This window comes from Dromiciops gliroides, chromosome 2 (genome assembly GCF_019393635.1).
Source record: "Dromiciops gliroides isolate mDroGli1 chromosome 2, mDroGli1.pri, whole genome shotgun sequence".
Taxonomy (NCBI): Eukaryota; Metazoa; Chordata; class Mammalia; order Microbiotheria; family Microbiotheriidae; genus Dromiciops; species Dromiciops gliroides.
The window spans coordinates 13,643,562-13,665,447 of NC_057862.1; the positions used below are offsets into that span (position 1 = coordinate 13,643,562).

The 21,886-nt window shown below is 42.6% G+C and overlaps 1 protein-coding gene across 4 annotated transcripts in view; it reads left to right on the forward strand.

Annotated features, from left to right (window-relative positions):
• ASAH2 (N-acylsphingosine amidohydrolase 2) overlaps nucleotides 1-21,886 on the forward strand; it is an 86,178-nt gene that overhangs the window by 37,450 nt on the left and 26,842 nt on the right. For 3 of the 4 annotated variants that reach the window (XM_043987132.1, XM_043987133.1, XM_043987135.1), the window contains 5 exons: nucleotides 111-188; nucleotides 8,394-8,514; nucleotides 11,347-11,472; nucleotides 15,675-15,761; nucleotides 21,099-21,203. In XM_043987132.1, the coding sequence (XP_043843067.1) occupies nucleotides 111-188; nucleotides 8,394-8,514; nucleotides 11,347-11,472; nucleotides 15,675-15,761; nucleotides 21,099-21,203 (517 nt within the window). The remainder of the gene's footprint in view (nucleotides 1-110; nucleotides 189-8,393; nucleotides 8,515-11,346; nucleotides 11,473-15,674; nucleotides 15,762-21,098; nucleotides 21,204-21,886) is intronic. The other variant, XM_043987134.1, reaches the window with a different exon arrangement.

A 21,886-nucleotide genomic window follows, 5' to 3' on the forward strand; every position in this document is an offset into this window, starting at 1 on the left:
GTCAACATACAACTTTCATCCCTCTTAGGTAGGAAAAATCTAACCCTGGGCTACTAAGATCAAAAAGGGGGGTTGACTTAGCTGATCACTTGCTCTATTTTGCTGACCAGGTATTCTGCTAACACAGATAAGGAAATGATGGTACTGAAGATGGTGGATCTGAATGGAGAAGACCTAGGGCTGATCAGGTACCATATTTAAAAATCAAACACAGTTAAATTGGAAAGATCATCCTTCTTTACAAAAATGAAAAGTATTGACAGTCTCTTGGTGTCCTAAGAGATGAAGAAGTTAACTCTTCATCTCTCAGAAAAAAATGAAAAATTTACATTCTATTTATTCTCTTTTTTCTTTCTCCTCCCTCTTCTCATCTTTCTTCTCATTGTTCTCATCTCTTCTTCTCTCCTCTCTTCTCCTCTCCCTGGTTCTTTCCACTTCCCTCTTTTTTCTTCCCTCTTCTATTCTTTTCTTTTCACCTCTCTCCCCTCCCTTCCCTAACTTTCCTTTTTCTTCCCTTTCATTTTCTCTCTCCCTCTCTCATTCATATTGTCATTTTCTCCCTTCCTCTCTTCCTCCCCTCCTTTGAAGATTTTTGTACAATCTTCAATGAACACAAAACTATCACCATTTCAGATAAAATTGTAGAGATACCATTGACAGGAAACAGGGAACCTGACCTGTGTTCCTACCATAGACCAATTGGACACAATTGGGTCCTTGAAGCTTTCCTATAGCTAAGACAAAAAAGGGAGATGAATATTGTTATGTAGTGTTTGCTTTCTGATAAAAGAAAAGCAGACACATTTACATAGGAGGATAAATTATTTTCCTGAATGAAAGAAAAAGCACCTATTAAACACCTACTATATGCCTCACCTGAAGAATACTGCTTTTTAAAAATGGACCCTTGTCCCAAGGAAGCACTGGGTGCCCTTAAAATCAATGCAATTTCCCACAGGTCACTTGTCCTCTCTCTTCCTCCATTCTGGACTTGGCTCATTGTCCATTTGCAGTGTCTGTGTAACTGGCCAAATGAGAAAATAGATGGACAGGAAGTGCTTTGCCAATCTTAAGGAGCTATCAGACTGTTAGCTATTATTATCAATGTTATTAGCTACATGTATGGAAAGACCATGGCTATGGCTTCACCATCCGATGCACGTTATGATTTTTTAAATAATAATTATGTTAACTCGCCTTTTTTTATTGCATTCAGAAATCTAGAAAACATTGTCCTTATGCCCATATGAGGTCAGTAGGAAAGTTGTTTTGTCCCTGTGGTACGGATGAAAGAACTGAGGCCCAGAGATGAAGGGCCTTTGCTGGCAAGAGAAGGAACCAAACATCAGCCAGGGGCTTATGCCTCCAAAGCTTGAATGCCCTCCACAACACTAAGGGGATTCTCCAGGGTACTTAGAGATGGAGCTCTGTGAGAAGCAGCCCAGGTCCATCCTGGGGTAGCATCAGGGCAGGCAGCAGCTTGTTTTTATAGGGGTTGATGAAAACAAATTTCTACCTCTTCATAATCTAACTCAGCTGGGCTCATCCATCACCAGGTGATCTAGTTTCTCCATTATCTACAGATGAGGAAACTGAGGCACAGGGAGATTAAGTGACCTACCTTAAGTCACACAGGCAGTAAGTGTCAGAGCTCGGATTTGAACCCAGGTCCTCTAGTTCTAGAGAGTGAGCCACCCAGTGGGCCACCAATGTACCAGATCTTTTTGCTTTTAAGACCAACCCTCTATTCATGACACCAAACTGCTTCTTATTATTAGTATGACTGTTGCCATCGTTGTCATATCCTCATTTTTTCCCGTTGGCATTTAGACAGAAACAACCTTGGGGCAAATTACTAGTCTGTGATTATTTAAACATATTTTTCTTTTTATTATGAACCTAAAATAATCAACAAGGACGATGGTTTTAATGTACAGGGGAAAACAACAACGAAAAGAAGATTCTATCTGAAATTGTAACTATGTTATATACAATTTATCTCAAGGATATATTAAGTTTAACATGTAACAAATGTTGCAAAGTAACTTTTTTTAAGTAATGAAAATCATCCTGTTTGTTTATTTCATTCAGCCAGTCAATAAATATTTACTAGTACTTACTATGTTCTAGGCACTGTGCTAAGTGCCAAGGATACAAAAATCTGGAGGGAAAAAAAAAGATAGTTCCCTCCCCAAGAAGCTTACAAACTAAAGGGAGACTACAATACCCCAAAGAAAGCTGAACTTCCAGAGGGACTGGGAAGATGCCCCTAGAGGCATGATAGTGAAGTGAAAGGAATTTAAAATTAGTGCAGCTGGATGGGAAATAAGGTGCTGTCTAAGGAGATGTTATATCCTGTCCAAACTTCTGGGGCCAAGTGATGGTAGGGTTGGCTTGGAAGTAGCTGCTGCATTTCTAGTCTGGGAAAGATAAGGGAGATCTAGTTCCCCCTGCTCCCCTCCCTCAAAATGACTCCTTTAGCTGCCTTGAAACCTAGAGAGAGCCAAGTAGGGTATTCTATTTGTAGTAATCCATGTTACCTCAAGTTCTGGCTGCATATGAATCTCCTTTAGATGGTAATGTATGTGTTAAGTAATTGGCTGACCATAAAGTTCTACACCCATGGAAGTTGTCACAGGCAGTAACATGTCTACAGGCAATTGTGTCTGTAGGATGCTTTGTAGTTATAAAGAACTTTCACATACATTAATTATCTCATTTCATCTTCAAAAGAATTCTGACAGGTAGATGGTACAAATATTATTCATCCCATTTTACCAATGAATAAATTGAGGCTCAGAGAGGGGAAGTGACTTACTACCCTTCGGTCCTTGGGCAAGTGATAGGCTCAGGATTCAAGCCTAGGATTTCTGATTCCAAACCCAGGGTTCATTCCCATACACTGACCAGCTTCTTTTAACCCTTTGCGCAGTGCCTGAGACCATGTAGTATACTCTGCTCTTCTGTTTATCTTTGAGTCATTGAATGAAGGGATAAAGAGGCCCAAAGGGCTGCCAGATGTTCTTTCTTTCATTTTATACACTTAGGTGAGAAAAAGCGAGGAAGGCTGCAGGGGTGGCTGAGGTGAGAACTGAGTTTTTCCATCTGCTCCCAAGCACCGGGTGATGACTTTCCATGATCCCCCAACATGCGCTCCTCTGAATATAACACTCCTGCTATTGTCTCTCAGGGCTCCATCAAAGTCACTCTTTGGATCTATTTAACGAAGTTCTGGGAACACAAAGTGGCGACCTTTGCTGCTGAGTAATTCAGCCCCTCGGGTGTCTGCAGATAGCAAAGACTGCCTTAGCCTGGAGGGTGTAGATTGATTTATGGATTACCCTCAATTTTATTTTTTACTTTTTGAGGTCAGCTAGATTTGATTTGATTTTTTCAATAATCAGTTCTATCGATGCCTTCCTTCTGTTGTTACACCCCAGTAATTCCTGGAGAGATACCTCTCCCACCAACTAAGAAACCAGCCTAGCAAAGACAGCCTCTACAATGCATATAATGTTCTGCCTCACAGACCCTCCCCCTCTCCTGAGGTTAGGAAATTATGATTCACTGTCTCTTTCCAAAAAACCAACTGCAGCTATTAAAATGACTCAGAATTTAGCCTCCTTTTCTTGATGTCGTGTGCACTGTTGTATTCATTAGGTATATTCTTCTTGTCCTGTTACTTTCACTCTGTATCTGTTCACATAAATCATAGCACCTTCCTTTTCGTTAGCATTGATGTGTAATAGAATCCCAGCATTTCAGAGTTGGAGGGTCTTAGAACGTGGAAGGTCAAAGCTGGCGTGGGCTTTAGAACAAAGATCATATCAGAGCCAAGAGGCATTTTAGAGCCTAGAATATTGGAGATGAAAGGGATTTTAGAACATAGCACATGAGATATCAGAGCAGGCAGGAACCTTAGATCAGAGCTGGGAAGGACCTCAGAAGAGAGAATGTAAGAACATCAGAGACAAAAACAAAAACAAAAAAATCTGAAAACCTAGAATGGATTGTTATAACTGAAAGGGACCTGGGACTGGAGGAATGGTTTAGAGAAAACCTTCATTTTAGATTGGAGGAGACTGAGGCCTAGACAGATGATGGGCTTTCCCCAAGGTCACTAAGCTGGTGAGTCAGCAGCACTGGGACATGGCCCTGGGTATCCCCTTCAACTCTGTTCTCAATACATTTGGAAGGAGCCAGGGAAGAAGGTTGTCTTTCCCTGCAGAGTGAAGCTCCTTCCTGGGCTTCTTTTTCTCTGAGCCAAGTGTTGAGTCTTGTTTTCCAATTAGAGTCACAGAAAGAGGGGTTTGCATTTATATTCCATTATCTCTGTCCCTTGAGGTAAGGCAAAAGGGCTTCTGAAGAGATTGCACGTACAGCAGACACTTTTCACCTTGTCAGCTCCGGGCTGTAGCTGTTCTCTACTTCCTGTTCCAGGGGCTGGAAGAACATGTCCTCCATTAGTCTTGGATTTTTTTTTTTTGGAAGCTCTAGGGTATAGTCTGAACAGGTGTTAGAACTCAGGGACGTGCTGCTCCTTCCTCTCCATTCAAATATCTCAGTGCAAAGGAAGAGGCCAGAGGAGAAAGAGCAAGACAATCTTTAAACATATTTAGATCAATTATGGGACCAAGCATTGAAAATCCTGTTTCTTAACATTTTAGGCCCACTTTCTTCCATTAAGGTAGTAGTAGAGAGGTGGGTCCTTAAAGTCTATGCCTTTTGTAGAACGAGTTTTGAGGGGCCCAACCAAGCTGGAGAGGCTTTGGGGATGGGGCCCACAATGGTTGCCACATTCATCATCTGAAGACCAGCCAGGCCAAATATGACTGCACCTGTCATCACTCTAGGAAGGCCATTAGCAGGTGAATTCTTTGGCCAGGCAACCATAAAGCAGAGGAAAAAGAAGAGTCCTGTTTGGCTCTTTTCTGTTTCTCCAGGGATACTGACAGAGGGGAGAAATAACAATCTAAAAATGATGATGCTGATTCCTGGCCATGCTTTTTTTTTTCTTTTCTTTTTTTAATTTTAATTTTTTTCTTTTTTTTCTGCTTTTTCAATTGTGCAAATTACTTTTGCATACATTATATAGGAGGCTCTGTAGTGGTGGAAAGAATATTGGATTTGCAGTCAGAGAACAGTTCAAATCTCAGTTCTGTTACTTATTACCGTTTCATTTTGGGCAAGTCAATTAACCTTCTGGCCTCAGTTTATTAATGTCTAAAATGAAGGGGTTACAGGGGCAGCTACGTGGCACAGTGGATAAAGCATTGGCCTTGGATTCAGGAGGACCTGAGTTAAAATCCGACCTCAAACACTTGACACTTACTAGCTGTGCGACTCTGGGCAAGTCACTTAACCCTCATTGCCCTGCAAAATAAAATAAAATAAAATAAAATGAAGAGGTTGGATTTGAAATTAAAGTTATAATTTTTTCCCCATCTGAGACCTCAGACCCCCCTGAAATCTATCCATGAACCTTTGGGGGAGGCTTCATGAACTCCAGGTTAAGAACTCCTGGACTAGAGTTTCTCTAAGTCCTTTCCACCTCTTTCAACAATCCTAGTAGCTAAGTCAAATAGGTATTATTATCCCCATTTTATAGACAAGGAAACTGAGGCCAGAGGTGAAGCAACCTGCTCAGTATCTCACACTTAGTGTCAGAGGTGGAACTGAACCCAGGTCTTTCTGTGTCTGAGGAAAGGACTGGAGCTGCCAGGTTTTCTCTGGGTACCAAGGGTACTAAGAGATGGCAAATAGGAGGGAGACTGGATTTTCATTTGCCTCATTGACACATGCTATTGTAGAGTCCCTTCCCCAGAAATGCTGAGTAGGGAAGCTCTGAGCATAGCCATTGTCTGCTGCCTCCTCCCAGGACTGGATGGACATGGATCCTCAGTCTCTGCTCCATCCTGAGCAGACAGTGAGACTGGTTCTGCCTAAGGCTCCTTGATAACTGATCAATCCAAGTGAGTCACAAGCTAATAGGCTGTAAACCTGTCTGTCCAAAGTTCAGAGGTCGAGGCTGAGTAATACAGTTCAGATGCTATAGTTGGCCCCAATTGTGGCCTTTCCTTGTACAGGTTTATCAGCAGCTCTTTGACGTCCATGCACAGGCAGCTGGGGATTGTTCCTTTTGGAAAGAATGGGGTCATCATTTCATTCAACCAGTGACTCATGGACAATCCCATAAATCTCTCTTTGGGTAGTTAATAAACATTTAAGTGCCCAAATATGTATCAGACACTGTGCTAAGCACTAGGGACACAAAAAGAGGCAAAAACCAGTCCCTGCCCTCAATGAGTTCCCAACCTAATGAATTTCAGAAGAGCCATTTCAATGGTAGTTCATAGCATGGAAGAAATGCCCAATTTTAGGCCTGGAAGGAACCTTTAGGATCATCCAGAACAGCTCCTAAGAGGCGAAGAGACTGAAATTAAAGAGTACTAGAACTGGAAGGGATCCCAGAGCCTGACTCCTGCCTTTTACAGATGAAAGTTGGGGCAGCTAGGTGGCGCAGTGGATAGAGCACTGGCCCTGGAGTCAGGAGTACTTGAGTTCAAATCCAGCCCCAGACACTTAACACTTACTAGCTATGTGACCCTGGGCAAGTCACTTAACCCCAATTGCCTCACTAAAAAAACAAAAAACAGATGAAAGTTGAGGCTCAGAGAAATTCAGTGATTTGCCCAGGCTTATTGCCAGTAGTAACCAGTGGGAGATTTGGAACCAGAACTCAGATCCTTGGCTTCGCAATCCATATCAGTAAATCAACCAGTAAGAAGTTCTTAGTAGGTATTTACCATGTGCCTTGTACTAGTAAGTTAAACCCTGGAGTAGCAAAGACAAACATAGTGCAGGTTCCTCTAGGTTCTCTCTCTTCTTTTTCTTTTTTCACCCCAGTTATAAAATCATTGTTATGTTACAAGGTTAGTCTATTTTGGTCTGAACGCTGTAAGATATAAAGAACTCCTAGTGTACAGTCACTATCCACTGATGCAGATCGCACTTCTTCTGCAGCTTAGAGTCACACACACAGATTAAGTGACTTACCCAGGGCTAAATATACCCAGGTATCTCAGAGGCATGACTTGGGCCTAGTTCTTCTTGACTTGGAGGCTGTCTCTCTGTCCAGTATTTATCATCTTGCCCTCCTCTGAAGCTGGTAGGTCCTTGATAGGAAGCAATGTGACATGTGGAATCAGAGGACCTGGGTTTGAATCCTGCCTCTGTACTTACTACCTGCATGGCCTCAGGCATGTCACTTATTCTCTCTGGGCCTCAGTTTCTTTCTCTGTAAAGTGAGAGGGTTAGACCAGATGATCTCTTAGTACAATGGAAAGAGTGTTGGGTTTGGATTCAAAGGACCAGGGTTCAAATTCTGACTATAACTTTTACTAACATGTGTGATCTTGGATCATTCACTTCCCCTCTCTGGGCCTGTTTCCTCATCTATAAAATGAGGGTGATTGGATTCCATGACCTTTAAGATTCTGTCTGACTCTAAATCAATGATGTTTCATTTCTACCTCCCACCTAAACTTTGATTTTCATTCTTTTTCTCTTTAATTTGATGAATGTTTTCCAACTTGGTGAAGTTGATTGTGCAAAATTTTCATGGCACACATTAATTGTGATGCCTTTTTCTCCCTTTATTTTTGTGCCTGTTCCTATGATATGATCCCTCATTAGGGTTGCAACAAGTCCTCTCTGTGAATACCAAGCAATACAAGAGACAGGAGGGAAAATAAAATGCTGTGTATTCTCTTCCTTAATTAATTTTGGAAATAGTGCTACTTCCATTTTGGAGGATGGAAGTGGAAATGATCTTCCAGATTCAGGTATCACATAAATTGTTGATCAAGAAACTTTGACTTAGTGATTATTGGGATTAGAAAGTACTTACAAAAGCAGGAAAGCAGACTAAAATTTTTGCCCTTCACCCCTTAAAATACATATATCTATGATCTCTCCATCTTCCCTCCATCCATTGATTTTATTCAGCTTTCTGGACAGTTTGTGTATGTGTATGCCTTGTAGGGAATGGTCTATGCCTATTGCATATAGCCCTTGGAACTGTGCCACATATAATTAGACACAACCAATGCTTTTGATAACTACAACAGTAGTTAGAACTCACATTTACATAACATTTTAATGATGACCAAACATTCTTGAGAATGAGGCTTTTGTCATTTCACTTAGAAACATTGTGCTTAATGAAAATGGCATGATGATGTTGAGGGGTTGTGGTGGTGGCTGCCATGATGAAACAATGACCATTTTTACTGACTTCTTTTTGAGGCAAGATAAGGTCCAGCTGCTCCCTTTCTTGGTACCATTATCACTGCAGACCTCATAACCCACAACTGGCCTCTCATTCTTCACAGCTGGTTCGCAGTACATCCAGTAAGCATGAACAACACTAACCACCTGGTCAATAGTGACAATGTTGGCTACGCCTCTTACATGTTTGAGCAAGAGAAGAACAGAGGACAGCTGCCTGGCCAAGTGAGACCCTTACTTTCTTCCTATTTTGGGGGGATGTGAGTGAAAACTCAATTTTAGTTTATCAAATCATAGGCTCATAGAAGGTGTCTCAGAAATAATTTAGTTCAATATCCTAATTTTACAACAGAAGAAACAGGCCCAGAGAGGTTGTAACTTGCTTAAATCACTTGAATGATCATTGTCATTCATTAAGTGTTCAGAAGGTTGAGTTTTATTTTATTTATTTATTTATTTTTTTTAGTGATGCAATTGGGGTTAAGTGACTTGCCCAGGGTCACACAGCTAGTAAGTGTCTGAGGCCGGATTTGAACTCAGGTACTCCTGACCTCAGGGCCGGTGCTCTATCCACTGCACCACCTAGCTGCCCCTTATTTTTCTTTTTGCGAGATGATGGGACTAGAAGGATGTGGCCATTTGCAGATGGCACATGTGAGCAACAATTTAATTACTCCCTTAAGGAAAAGGATAATGCAGAATCCCAGAGTATCTGCTCTGCCTCCCAAATGGCCTTTTCTTTCTGTTCTAAGCTTTCCACTTGCATTTTGTAAGGGGCTAATTCAGTGCACTGGCTGGCTTCCGTGCATTAATAGGCAGGTTATATTCTAATATAAGTTCTAAGTTATTTATTTAGATATCAGCCTGAATTTTCCCATAGGAACAATGATGTAACCTAATATCTAACTTCCTGGAACATACACAAAAACCATAGAGGCAGCAGAATAAAATCGACACATTAAAATGTAAGAGCTTGGAGGAGTCTTAAAGGCCACCTTGTTCAAGACTTTCGGTTTACAGGTGAAAAAGGCAAGCCCAGAGAGGGCTGGAGGCCTCATAGTCAGTCAGTGGTAGAGTATGCCTGACATCATCGGTTTGGACAAAGTGCAAGGAGAACCGACCCTGGTTTGGAATACCAGCTGCAGCTGTGATCATTATCACATTTCCTTCAACTTGGCCATGGAAACATTGGTGCCTCCTTGGAAAAATCTCCACCTGCATGAAAGTGGGAGGGGGGCAGGACTTCTCAGCTGTCCTAGCACCAATTTTGGCTTCCAAGGATGAAGGAAAGGGGCTCAGAAGACTGAGGGGCTTTCAAGAGAATGAAAGGGTGGGCACAGGCATGAGTGTGAATGAGGTTCCTATGGTGGATAAGAAACCATACAGGCAAGACCTTCTGCCGGTTGAACCTTTGGGATACTTCTTGCTTCTGGGCGGGGTTTCCAGTGAAATTCTTTTTATTTTCTCCCTGGAACCAATCCCTAATTGGAGGTCTGCCTAACTCCAAGTCCAGAGTCCTACCCATTACACAGACTGCCTCCCTAGATATTGGTTGTTCTCATCATCACCCCCATTGCCATCCCTATTTCCATCATGTGTCAAAATCAGCATAAGGCTATAAAGCCATTGATGTAGAGCTAGACAGGACCAGAGAGATTCTTCGGTGCAACCTTCAATTTAGATGAGTTAATTGAGGCCTAGGGAGACAACCAGCCTGCCCATGGTCATTTAAATATTCTCGAAGCAGGGGCAGGATTTGAACTCAGATTAAAAAAAAAATTTATTAAAAACATTTTTTTTAACTCAGATTTAAAAAAAAAAACACTCTAAATTCTATATTCCTTTCCCTGCATCTCACTGTTCATCATCCATTATGGAATGGTGAGTCTAAAATCATCCAAATCCACTAATTCTGTTACATGTATACTTTTCGTGCTTAGCTTCTTCTCCAAATAGAGGACAGAAGAAAAAAAAATCTCATCAACTGAGACATGATGGAGCACAAACATTGGCAGTGAATGACCTGTTTAGATTGAGCTTTGCAGCAGATGTGTGTGTGTGTGTTTGTGTGTGTGTGTATGAATTTGTTAAAAGCCCAGAACAATTTGTTGGTTTTTTTGTTTGTTTGTTTTTGGAGGGCAATGAGTGACTTGCCCAGGGTCACACAACTGGTAAGTGTGAAGTGTCTGAGGCCATATTTGAACTCAGATCCTCCTGAATCCGGGGCCAGTGCCTTATCCACTCTGCCATCTAGCTGTCCCCTGCAATTCATTAAAAAATTATTTATTTTTTTGGTGAGGCAGTTGGGATTAAGTGACTTGCCCTGGGTCACACAGCTAGTAAGTGTTAAGTGTCTGAGGCCAGATTTGAACTAGGTTACTCCTGACTCCAGGGCTGGTGCTCTATCCACTGCACCATCTAGCTGCCCCTGCAATTCATTTTTAAAAGACAAGCAGGTGTCCTGAATCCCAGGAGTAATCACCAGACACAGAATTGACTCATCTGCTCTTTCTTTCTTCCCAGCGTTTAGCACAGTGTTTGCTACATAGTAAATATTTACTAATTTTTTCATTCATCCATCCATTCATCTTTTTTTTTTTTTAGTGAGGCAATTGGGGTTAAGTGATTTGCCCAGGGTCACACAGCTAGTAAGTGTTAAGTGTCTGAGGCCGGATTTGAACTCAGGTACTCCTGACTCCAGGGCTGGTGCTCTATCCACTGTGCCACCTAGCTGCCCCCATCCATTTATCTTACATTTATACGTGCAATTAGTTTTCAGTGTCAAGAAATTTCTGTCCAGCTCCTTAGATAAAAACGTCTTTCCCTTGGAAGTGACATATTTATATATTAGCCATGGTATGACTGGTAATGTTCACACTTCCTACATTGTGAGAATTTTCATATATTTGATTTTATGCAGAACACTTCACTATCTCATTCTTACATTGTTTATAAATGGTTTGGAGAGGGGAGACTGATGGAACCTGCTTTTTGCATTTTTAATACTCTATATGGGAAATAAGGAATAATTAAAACATTGTATTTCTCTTCTGGCAGGGGCCGTTTGTAGCTGCTTTTGCCTCATCAAATCTTGGGGATGTGTCACCCAATACCCTTGGACCTCACTGCATCAACACTGGGGAGTCATGTGACAACTTCAACAGCTTTTGTCCAATTGGTGGGGTAAGTAGTGGATGTGGCACAGCCCCTCAGTGCTCAGATATTCATTCCTTTTGTGTTCTTCAGCTTGGGTCACCACTATGGAATGGCCAACAGGGCACCACAGCATCCATCCTGCTTCTTATTGGAATAGGCCTTTCTCAAAAGGAATCCTCCGTGGTCCACTGGGCAAGTTATAATTTTTCCATATTCCGTTCAATGCTTGTGCCATGAAACACTGAAGGGGTAATCGATAGGGAGAAAATCCTTACCTTTTCCCAGAATCAAAAAGTAGACATGTATAAAGGGACCACAGGGGATGTTTAATCCAGCCAATGTCTAAAAAGGAATCCCTTCTGCATTACCTTGATGAAGTCATCCAGCTTTTGATAAAAAGATCTCCAGTGAAGGAAAACCCACTACCATGGATAGCCCGCTGTACTCTTGGACAGCGGTGGTTGTGGTTGTTGTTTTTGCCAACATTTTAAAATTTGACTAAATCTCTTTTTCATACATAAGCATGATAGATTCTACCAGCTTACAGATTTTGTCAATTAAAAAAGTCAATATACAATAACAAAACACAGCAAATAGCCTTATACAGAACAGAGGAATGTCAAAGATGAGGGTAATCCAGTTTTGCCCTAGGTGTGCGCTCTCTCTCTCTCTCTCTCTCTCTCTCTCTCTCTCTCTCTCATATATCACCTATCTATTCACCTATCAATCTATTACCTATCAGTTCATCCATCCATCCATCCGTCTGTCCATCCATCCATCCATCCATCTTATCTATCTAGCTATCTTCCTCCCTTTGGCAATGTGAAGGATAACTTGAGATCAATAAAAACAAGTAAATTGAAAAATGCATTCCTTTACTTTTGTAAGTTCCTCAATGCCACCATTATTTACCTGTTACTTCTCCTAACTTACATCACTAATGGCACCTGCAGACTCTCCTCCAATCAGGAGTTCATTTTGGCCACCCAGGAAAATTTCTGAGCCCCAAATAACCATGCTTCTTTAAGCTCTCTTTTTTGTTGTTGTTTTTTTTTTTTGCGGGGCAATGGGGGTTAAGTGACTTGCCCAGGGTCATACAGCTAGTAAGTGTCAAGTGTCTGAGGCCGGATTTGAACTCAGGTCCTCCTGAATCCAGGGCCGGTGCTTAATCCACTGCGCCACCTAGCCGCCCCCTAAGCTCTCTTTTGAAAAGCTGTGAGGCAACTCTGTCTTGTTCCATTTTCTTCTTTGCTCTGGAAATATATCTTTTGTTCATTTGATTTCACCCCTTCCCTCTCTACTTCATTTTTCTTCTCCTTTCCCTCTACTCCTGCTACTTCTTGACCATCACTGGTTCCAGGTTCTTGTTTAGGGAAATTTTCTACAAGTGAATTTTGTAACCTATTTGGAAAATTCTTCTTTAACAACTGCCTATATCTACCAACACCAGGCACAGTCATAGTTCTTTAGTACTACTGACCAGACTCCAAGTAAAGTAGAGGAAACAAAAAAAATCTATGTCTATCTTGGCATTACTGCCCCCAGGTCTCCTTTGCAGTGGACTTAGGAAAAAGTGTAGCCATTTCACAAACCTGTGACCTTGCACATGGCCCACTACCTATGGTCACTGGAGATACCTGCAGGTCTTATTCTAGGGCAAGCCGAAGTCTTATAGCCTTGTCCTCCCAGTGGTTCCTGTCCCATACCCTATTCATTCATGAATCCCGTAACCTGATCATTTAAACTGTTGAGATATTTTTCCTAGTGAGGTAAGGTACATTCTGGCCCCCTCTTGTAATGCCAGGCCTTGCTTCTCAGGTTTGTAGGCAACCCTGAGTTTTATGAGTATCTCTTCTCTACTGCCATCAGCTTAAGGGCTCACTGGCTCCCTTCTTCCAATGGCTTGTGATTACAGTTCCATTTAACCACTGAACATAAATGAGCTTTTACAAAGAGATACTTCAAAGATATGGCAAGAACAAACGTACCAACATTCCTCCTAACACCTTGGGGACACACTCTCCCCTACACTATCTTAGTCTCTGGGGAGAGTAGCCTCAGCTTAGCTCAGGTCCTACATAGCAATGGTCCCATCAAATTGACAGACTGAGGTGGCCTTTCTGCTGGATCACTCCTTATCTCCTCAGTCCTTGGGCTGGGGACCCGAAGGTCACTCCAAAGCTCTCTCCTTGCTCCTCTGAGCATTGATGCTTCATTTACTCTGGACTTAGACTCTGGAACCTGGGAATGACAAAGAACCCTCCGGACTTTTTGAAACTTGCCAGGCTTACAAGGCTCCATTTCCTTTACATAGAATAGAAAACAACAAATCCAGGGGCCAGGGGCCAAGGCCCATTTTTTTGGACCATGTGCCTCAGAGGGAAGAATGACCTCTCTCTTGCAATAAGCTCTCTCACCAGTGCTTGGGCAAAGGAGTCACACCACCAGAAACAGAGTAGCCAAAAGGACTGTGGCAAGAGAGGGATGGCAGGAGCTATCTATCTTCCTTGGCAGCCAATCAAAGAGCCCTTCCTTCACCACATGGTTGGTGGACTAGAATGAACTACAGAATTTCTACACATGCTCCACAGGCACTTCCCTTATTCATCTTTGTGCCTCTCCTGGAAGCAAACTCTTCAACTCCTCCACAAGGAGATTTTACATCACCCAAGCAAGCTGATGGGGTCTGCATAGGTGCCAGACCCCAGCCTGGTTTTATTTTGGGGGGCCGAGCAGAAGGCACCCGATCTCCTATCCACTTAACCATATTTCATGGGCTTAATGGGAGATATCATACATAGCCCCCTGCCTCTTTTCTTTTCCATTCTAAATAAATTCAGAGTGGGCCAAAAGTCACAAAGGGATTTCAATATTTAATACCTTTTTTTGTTCTTAATTTACAATACCATAGCATCATATACAGTATATATAGAAAATAAATTTGTATCATGGGTGAAAAATCAAATCTCGCAAATGACAAAAAATAAAGAAGAAATAATTTTCAAGAAGTTATTAAAACATTATGAATTTTGGCCCACCCTGTATCATCCAGTCCTCTTTGCATGCCATGGACTCAAGACTGCCTCCCCGCCCCCACCCACCCCCATCATTGTTGCTCTTCTTTGGACACTGTCTAGCTCGTCAATATTCTTCCTAAACTGAAATGACCAGAACTGCATATGACCTTCTTGAAGTGTTCTGTCTGGGAGTGGGGGTGGAGGACAATTCCATGATCATATCTTTAAACCTGGGCAGGTTGCAATAAAGGAAGCTTTGTTGCAGTGTGAAACAGCATATCCTTCTTGTTCTGCTTCCTTCCCTCTGAATTCTGTTGGCCACACAGAGAAATCTGAAGATTTGTGGGTTCACTTATGTTTTCATTTTTGGAACTCTTCCAAGATTGTTGAAGTTATTGTTTCCAACCATCTTTAGTTGCTCCTCTGATGTTCTTTATGGACAGCATCCTGTGATTTGCAAATCCCCATAATTTTGTTTCCTCTCTGCCTGTGCTAATTCCCTCGATTTCCTTCTCTGTTTTTGCTGCTATGGCCAGCATTTTTAGTTCTACATAAAATGTCAGAGATAGGCATGGACATCCTGGCTTTGCCCCTTACCTTTGAGGTCTCTTTTTGCATTGATGTACTGTGGGGTGAACCCCGGGTTCAGTCCTAGCTCTGACATTTACTAATATTTTCTTAAAAAACGGTGAGTCTAGAACAGACCTCATCTAAGATCTCTTTCTGTTCCTAAATTCTAGGATTCTGCATTTCTCAACTCAAACTTGGATTCTATGTTCAAGAGAAAATTGCTGGAGAGATGGGCTTGTTTGTCTTAGTGGTTTGAATGAATGTGTAAAAAGCATTTATTAAGCACTCCTAAGTTCTGGAGAAGAAACTCTCTGTCCTCAGGGAGTTTACTTTCTAATGGGGGAGATAACACCTAATGGGAACAGTGGAAAGGAAAGGGAATTATGGTCTGGGAAGTCCAGAGGGAGAGTGGACACAGTAGGGCTATTGTGCAGAGGCAATAGACCTGGAAATTTGCTTATGGTTCTCAAAGAGAGGGAAAGGTGGTTGTGGGACGTGTGTATTGTCAAAGGCGGAGCAGAAAAACGGCCCTGGGGGTTTCTGGAACCTAGAGCCTCAAGTGGTCTTTTCTGGTCTATAATATTGCTTTCCTGAAGAGATTCATCATATTTCAAGCAGTGGTTTTGTTTGATTTCCTGCTAGTCAGACATGTGCATGGCTGCGGGGCCTGGGAAGGATATGTTTGACAGTACCCGGATCATAGGAGACACCATTTATCAGAAAGCCAAGGTAAGCTGGGATCAGACTCTGTGTCCTATCCACTGGCTTAGCAGTGACCCATGCCATCATATGACTTTATTCCACACACCAGATTAATTAAGAGCTCAGCGGTGATGAGAAAGTCAGCGGTTCCCATATCTGCCACGGAAGCTATTGGAGAGGAGAGAATGTGGCAGGTATGATGGTAACGCTGAGAGATTGTGGCCAAAGCATCCTTCCCCTCCCAGAGTCCCTCTCTTGCTTTTCACCTTTTGCTCTTCGATCACATGGGCGCCGGAATCACAGTCATCTCACTGGGTCTGGAGCGGGCTGTTAGGCCCCTACGGCTGCAGTCTCCATCCCTGTGACTCCCCAAGTCAGAACTCTCTGCCTGGGCCACCTCCCCCCTTTTATATGGTACCTCCCCCTCTTGGATGGTAAGCCCCTTCATACATAGCAGAGACTGATGCCTTTGCCTTTGTATCTCTAATGCTTAGCACAGAGCTTGGAGCACCGGCAGCGTTTGGCTAATGCTTTTCATTCCTTCATTCACCTAGCATTCAGAACCCCTAAGAACCAAGTAGTAAGGCAAAGATAAGGGTTTTGTTTTGTTTTGTTTTGGTGGGGCAATGAGGGTTAAGTGACTTGCCCAGGGTCACACTGCTAGTGTCAAGTGTCTGAGGCTGGATTTGAACTCAGGTCCTCCTGAATCTAGTGCTTTATCCACTGCACCACCTCGCTGCCACTGATATTACAAGTTATTGTATAAAACTACGAGCACATATTATAGGACTCAAGGAATGTTATCAGATAAGAAGAGATAAGGCCTAGTAGCAAGAATTCTTCATGTGGAGTCAGACACTTGGCTTTGCTTTCTGGCTCTGCTGCTTCCTGCCTGTGTGACCTTGGGTAAGAGAGCCCACAGAAGCCAGCTGGCTTCTGTGATTCCACGGTTCACATCAGCATAGGACAATCCCAGAAGATTGTTGGGTGTCTCTTAGTGACCCCAGAAGAATTAGGCTTTTTCTGCTTGTCTAACATGGGGAAGTTGAAGAAGGTCTTTTCTCTATGAACCCAGTTTAGCTTAATTCCTAATATTTTCTGACTTGACAAAGATTTTTCCCCCCCCCCAGGGAATTTTAACCCTTTCTAGCTGATAATAGAGAGGGGAAAAGAGGACAGTGAGATTTCTTTCCATGAACAGAAATTTCTCCTTGATCCTTGCTCTCCCTGCCCCCATTCTTAAATCTTTCTTAGGCTAATAATTTTTCATCAGTTGTTTCCTCATTTGCAAAATGGGAATAAAGATGATAATCCTGCCCTGTTTGACTCTCAGGGGAGTGTTAAGGGCTAAAATTCTAGCTAGTCTGTCTAAATATCTAATGAGTGGTCGCCAATAAATTATAAGCTTTAGCAAGAGTTAGACTTTTAAGCATTTATTAAGGAGAATAAGAATTTGGTAAAGAGAGAGAAAAAGGCCTAGATTCCTACCTATTAAAGGGGGAGCACATTTCTAAGCTCCGCTCTCCACCAGAGTCCAGAGGAAAAAGCATGAGACCGAGCGCCAGTCACTTCCTTCCTCCTTCCACTAGCCCATGTCACTTCCTGATGCCAAAGAAAAGACTCCTGGTCTTGCCCTCAAAGACCTTCGCTTCATGGGCGGAACTCTTTTACAGTAAGTCTCCAGCAGGTGGCGTCATTCCAATCGTTACAGGAGTTTCTAGATTCAAGTGTGCCCAGATGCCTGAAATGACGCCCTGGGAAGAATAGCTCTATATGTATAAGGGATGCTGAGTGTCACAATGACTGGGATCTGTAATTGGATAATTATCATCTCTGATTGAGTGGTAGGCAGAGTGGTCTGTGGCAGTGTATGTTCCTAGCACAGATAAGTGTGCCTGGCACAGTCCCATTCACAGCCATGTCACGAGCTTTCAGAGACTCCAAGAGGCACTGGATGGAATGCTGGGCTTAGGGTTAAGAAAGCCCACAGCACACCCTGCCTCTGACATTTTCTAGCTAGGGACTCTGGACACATTGCCTTTCAGAGCCTTGGTGGGACAGTAGACAGACCTAGGAATGATTCCTAGTTTGTCTACTCTGTGTGATCTTCAGTGTGTCACTTTACATCAACGGGCCTCAGTTTAAAATGGACCAGATCCTAGCAAACAGATGATCAGTTTCCTCATCTGGAAAAAAGGGGACAATATCACCTGTAGCACTTGGCCCAAATATGATCATGAATGGAAAGTTCTTTTGCAAACCTTAAAGGGCTCTTGAAGGGTCAGTAATTATTATTAATGAACCTCTGATCTAATTAGCGGAGATATCTCCTCCACAGCACATCCCATTGGATGTTTCCAGTGATCTAGAGGCCTTTCTCCTGAATCAAGGTAAAAAGGGGTTTTATTATGCATCAGGACCATTCAGGAGATAGACTAGAGAAGGTCAGAGGGTGCCCACTCCCTTCTCTGTCCAGACTGATTTAGAATCATGATAAAATCTTGGTGTTGGAGTTAGGTTTGGATCTGAGTCCTAGCATTGCCTCTTATTACATGTGTGATCTTGGGCAAATTACTGAAAGTCTCTGATCATCAGTTTCCTTATCTGAAAATGAGGGTATGGGGCCAGGTGACCTAATTAGCCAGACTAATTAGTTAAAATAGGAAGCAACCAGGTGCACCCCTCTATGATTCTTGATAGTAATTAATTTAACTTTCTACTGAACTGACTTGTCCTCAATGACTTAAGTTTCATATTGTTTTCACAATGATGAATCATGAAGTTGATCTAAGTGGATCTATTTTGTGCTACATACTTCAGGTGTCACAATTCCAAGTTATAGCTCTGCAACTTTGCCATGTGGGAAGAAATAGTGTTCTCTTTGTGCTTGGCCAAGACCATGAAGGTTGTCAGCGATTGCCAAGCTGATCTCCCATACTCCCTTGAACAGGTCCCTCCTGCTGTCAGTTCAAAGCCCCAGTCTCTGCTGGGTCACTTTTCTTTCTAGGGAGCTCTCTCAAACCCATGGTTAAGCAACTCCTTTAGTAGTTCTATTTTACCCTCAAACTCTGGCTTCTTCTTTTGACTGACTGTCCCCACAAGATTATAGGAACAAAGGATCATGAACCTAGAGCTAAAGAGACCTCAAAAATGTAAGGGCCAAATTTAATATTAGGGAGAGTTAATTGGGTGGCTCACCATAATATTGAGGTAAGAAAGGAGATTAATAGCCTCTTTCAAAAAACAAAACAGGGTTTATTAATGGGAACAAATTTATAACACATGTAAGGTAAATAGAACTAGGGACAAAGAAAAAAAAAAGGAATAGGGGAAGGAAAAAAATACAATCCACAACTCACCACCACCCGGAAATCAGTAGTTCCAAAGAGGACCAGCTGCACAGCATCTCGCTCCCTCTCTCGCTCACACCAGAGTGAGCTCTCTTCCCTTCTCTCTCACAGAAGCCCCCTCTCCCATAGGAAACACACACACAGCCCCAAGCTAATTGACTGGCAGCCATAATTGACAGAACTAACAAGCGTCTCTGCAAATGCCAGCTGCCCAGCTTCCTGATGCCATAGACCACCTGACCTGCCCTCACCAAGCTTCTTGTCATGGTGGGGACTCCCTCATTATAATTCAGCCAGGCCCATGCAGGCACATGTGTGTCTAGCACAAGGCCAGCATGCATGGTGTGCACTGGGGCCTCCAATCCCAGCCAAAGATGGGGTCACAGAAACCCCACATCACAACCAATTCCTTACAGAAGGCATCTAGTCTAACCCCCCTTATATATATGAGATAATTGAGGCCAAGAGAGACTATGAAGCTTGCCCAAGGTCACATAGGTAGTGGGCTTCCTAGATGGGTTTTGAGCCCATGTTCTCTGATTCTGGAGTTACTAGTCTTTCCTTGTATCATGGTAGCTAGTTAAAGCTTTATTAGATACTTGGTAGCATTTATAAGATACTTTATTAGACTTTATTATTTATTAGACACTTGTTAGCATTTATTAGACATTTAATATGTACATATCATGTTCAAATGAGATAGGTAGCTAAAGCATTAGCTACTTTATTAGTTTATTGTTTATTAAACTGTATTATTTATTAAACTTTATTATTTATTGCACTTATTAGCATTTCTTAGACAAAGTGCACATATCATGTGATTCAAAAGGATAGGTAGCTAAAGTATCTATTAGATGCTTCATATGTACTATGCAATGGCTAAGCACTGGGATATAAATACAGGCAAATAGGACAATCCTTGCCTATAGGAAGCTTAGCACCTGATGGGAGAAGACTACATCCAAAGGGAAGCTGGAAGGGGAGAGGGGAGGACCTGTGGAGGGACAGGACAAGGTTGCATGGATGCCTGGGCTCTAGCAACAATAGGCAGAATTCAGCTATCAGATCCAAGGGGATGGGGGTGGAGTCTACAATAATTATAACTGGCTTGTATACTTTGTATCCTTGTATACTTTACAGCATGTTCTCCTTCCAGCACCTCTGTGAAGTAGGTCATGCAAATTGGCATTATCATCATTAAACCTTAAAATGAGGAAACTGAGGATCCTCAAGGTTAAATGACATGCCTGCAGTCAGAAACACTCAGACACACATGTGCACATACACACTCATGCACATACACACTCATGCATACACACACTCACACAGTCACACACACGTGTGCACACACTTATACATACACACATACACTTACACAGTCTCTCTCTCTCTCTCTCTCTCACACACACACACACACACACACACACACACACACACACACAGCTGCTAAGTCTCAGAGCAAGTGCTCAAGCTCATGTCTACTGAATTCAAGCCCAGCTTTCTTTCTACTGTGCTTCTTCTCCCAAGGAATAATGTTGTTGTCTACAGTCCTGGGTTTACAGCTTCAGGCCTCCAGGACTTTAAGGGGTCATGGGCTTCTGCTGACCGTCCCTTGTCAATATGACTTCTTCTGGTCTTCTTTCTCTCACAGTCTTGGCTCAGTCCCCATGTGTGGGGTCCCCCTCCCTCCTGGCTGCCATCTTGTAAAGTCCCCGGCTTTCCTCAAGCTCAGCTCAGGCACCAACCATCTCCCCAGTGAGGCCTTTCCTGATCTTACCATTTGCATGCACCTTCCCACTGAAATGGCTTCATGTAGCTTTGTATATAATTTATACTTATTTATCTGTGCCCAAGCTGTGGCACCTGCCTCCCCCTGCCCCAGTAGAAGGAAGGGATTGTTTCCTTTGTAACCCCAGGGTCAACCACAGAGCCAGGCACACACACGAGTGCTTGATGCATGTTTGCTGAATGCAATGGAACTGATCTGCTTCCTTTACATACTTGTGTGTTGAAGGAATTGTACGATGCAGCTTCCCAGGAGATCACGGGCCCTCTATCTGCAGCTCACCAGTGGGTCAACATGACGGATGTCACTGTGCAGCTCAATTCCACACACACGGTGAGTGAGTGCCCCTCAGTCAGCCTGCTAAGCCACCCAGCCTCCCTGGTGGACTGTCAAGGCCTCTCACCTGCTTGGCATGGGTAGCCCTTTTGGCTCCGTCCTGGGCCCTCTCCCCTGCTCTCTCCCCTCTTGGTGACCTCATCAGCAAGCAGGGGCTCGGTTATCATCTCTGAACAAATGCCTCATATATACACATGTATGTATATGTACCACATATGCCTGTAAGAGACTTCGCATACATACATGCACATGTGCCTCATATACACATATGCAGAGACACATGAGTTATGTATATACATATGTGAGATATGTAGACAAATACATGATGCCTTTGTATAGGAGTGATATATATGTATATAGTTATACATATATGCACACACATGTAAACATACATATTTATATGAGACCCCCCTCATATATACGTATACCATATATCCATATTGACTATCTCCTGCCTAGCTATGCATCTATTTTTTCTCTGAATCTCTTGCAATTTTCTCTCTCACATCTCCAATTGTCTGCTAGATAACTACCAGAATGTACATTTGAAAGAGAACTCACCTCTTCTCCAAAATTCTCTGTTTCTATTAAAGGTGTTGCCATCTTTCCAGTCACTCAGGTGTCAGCTTCTAAGTTATCCTTTATTCTTTGCTCTCTGTCATGCCCTGTAACCAACCAGT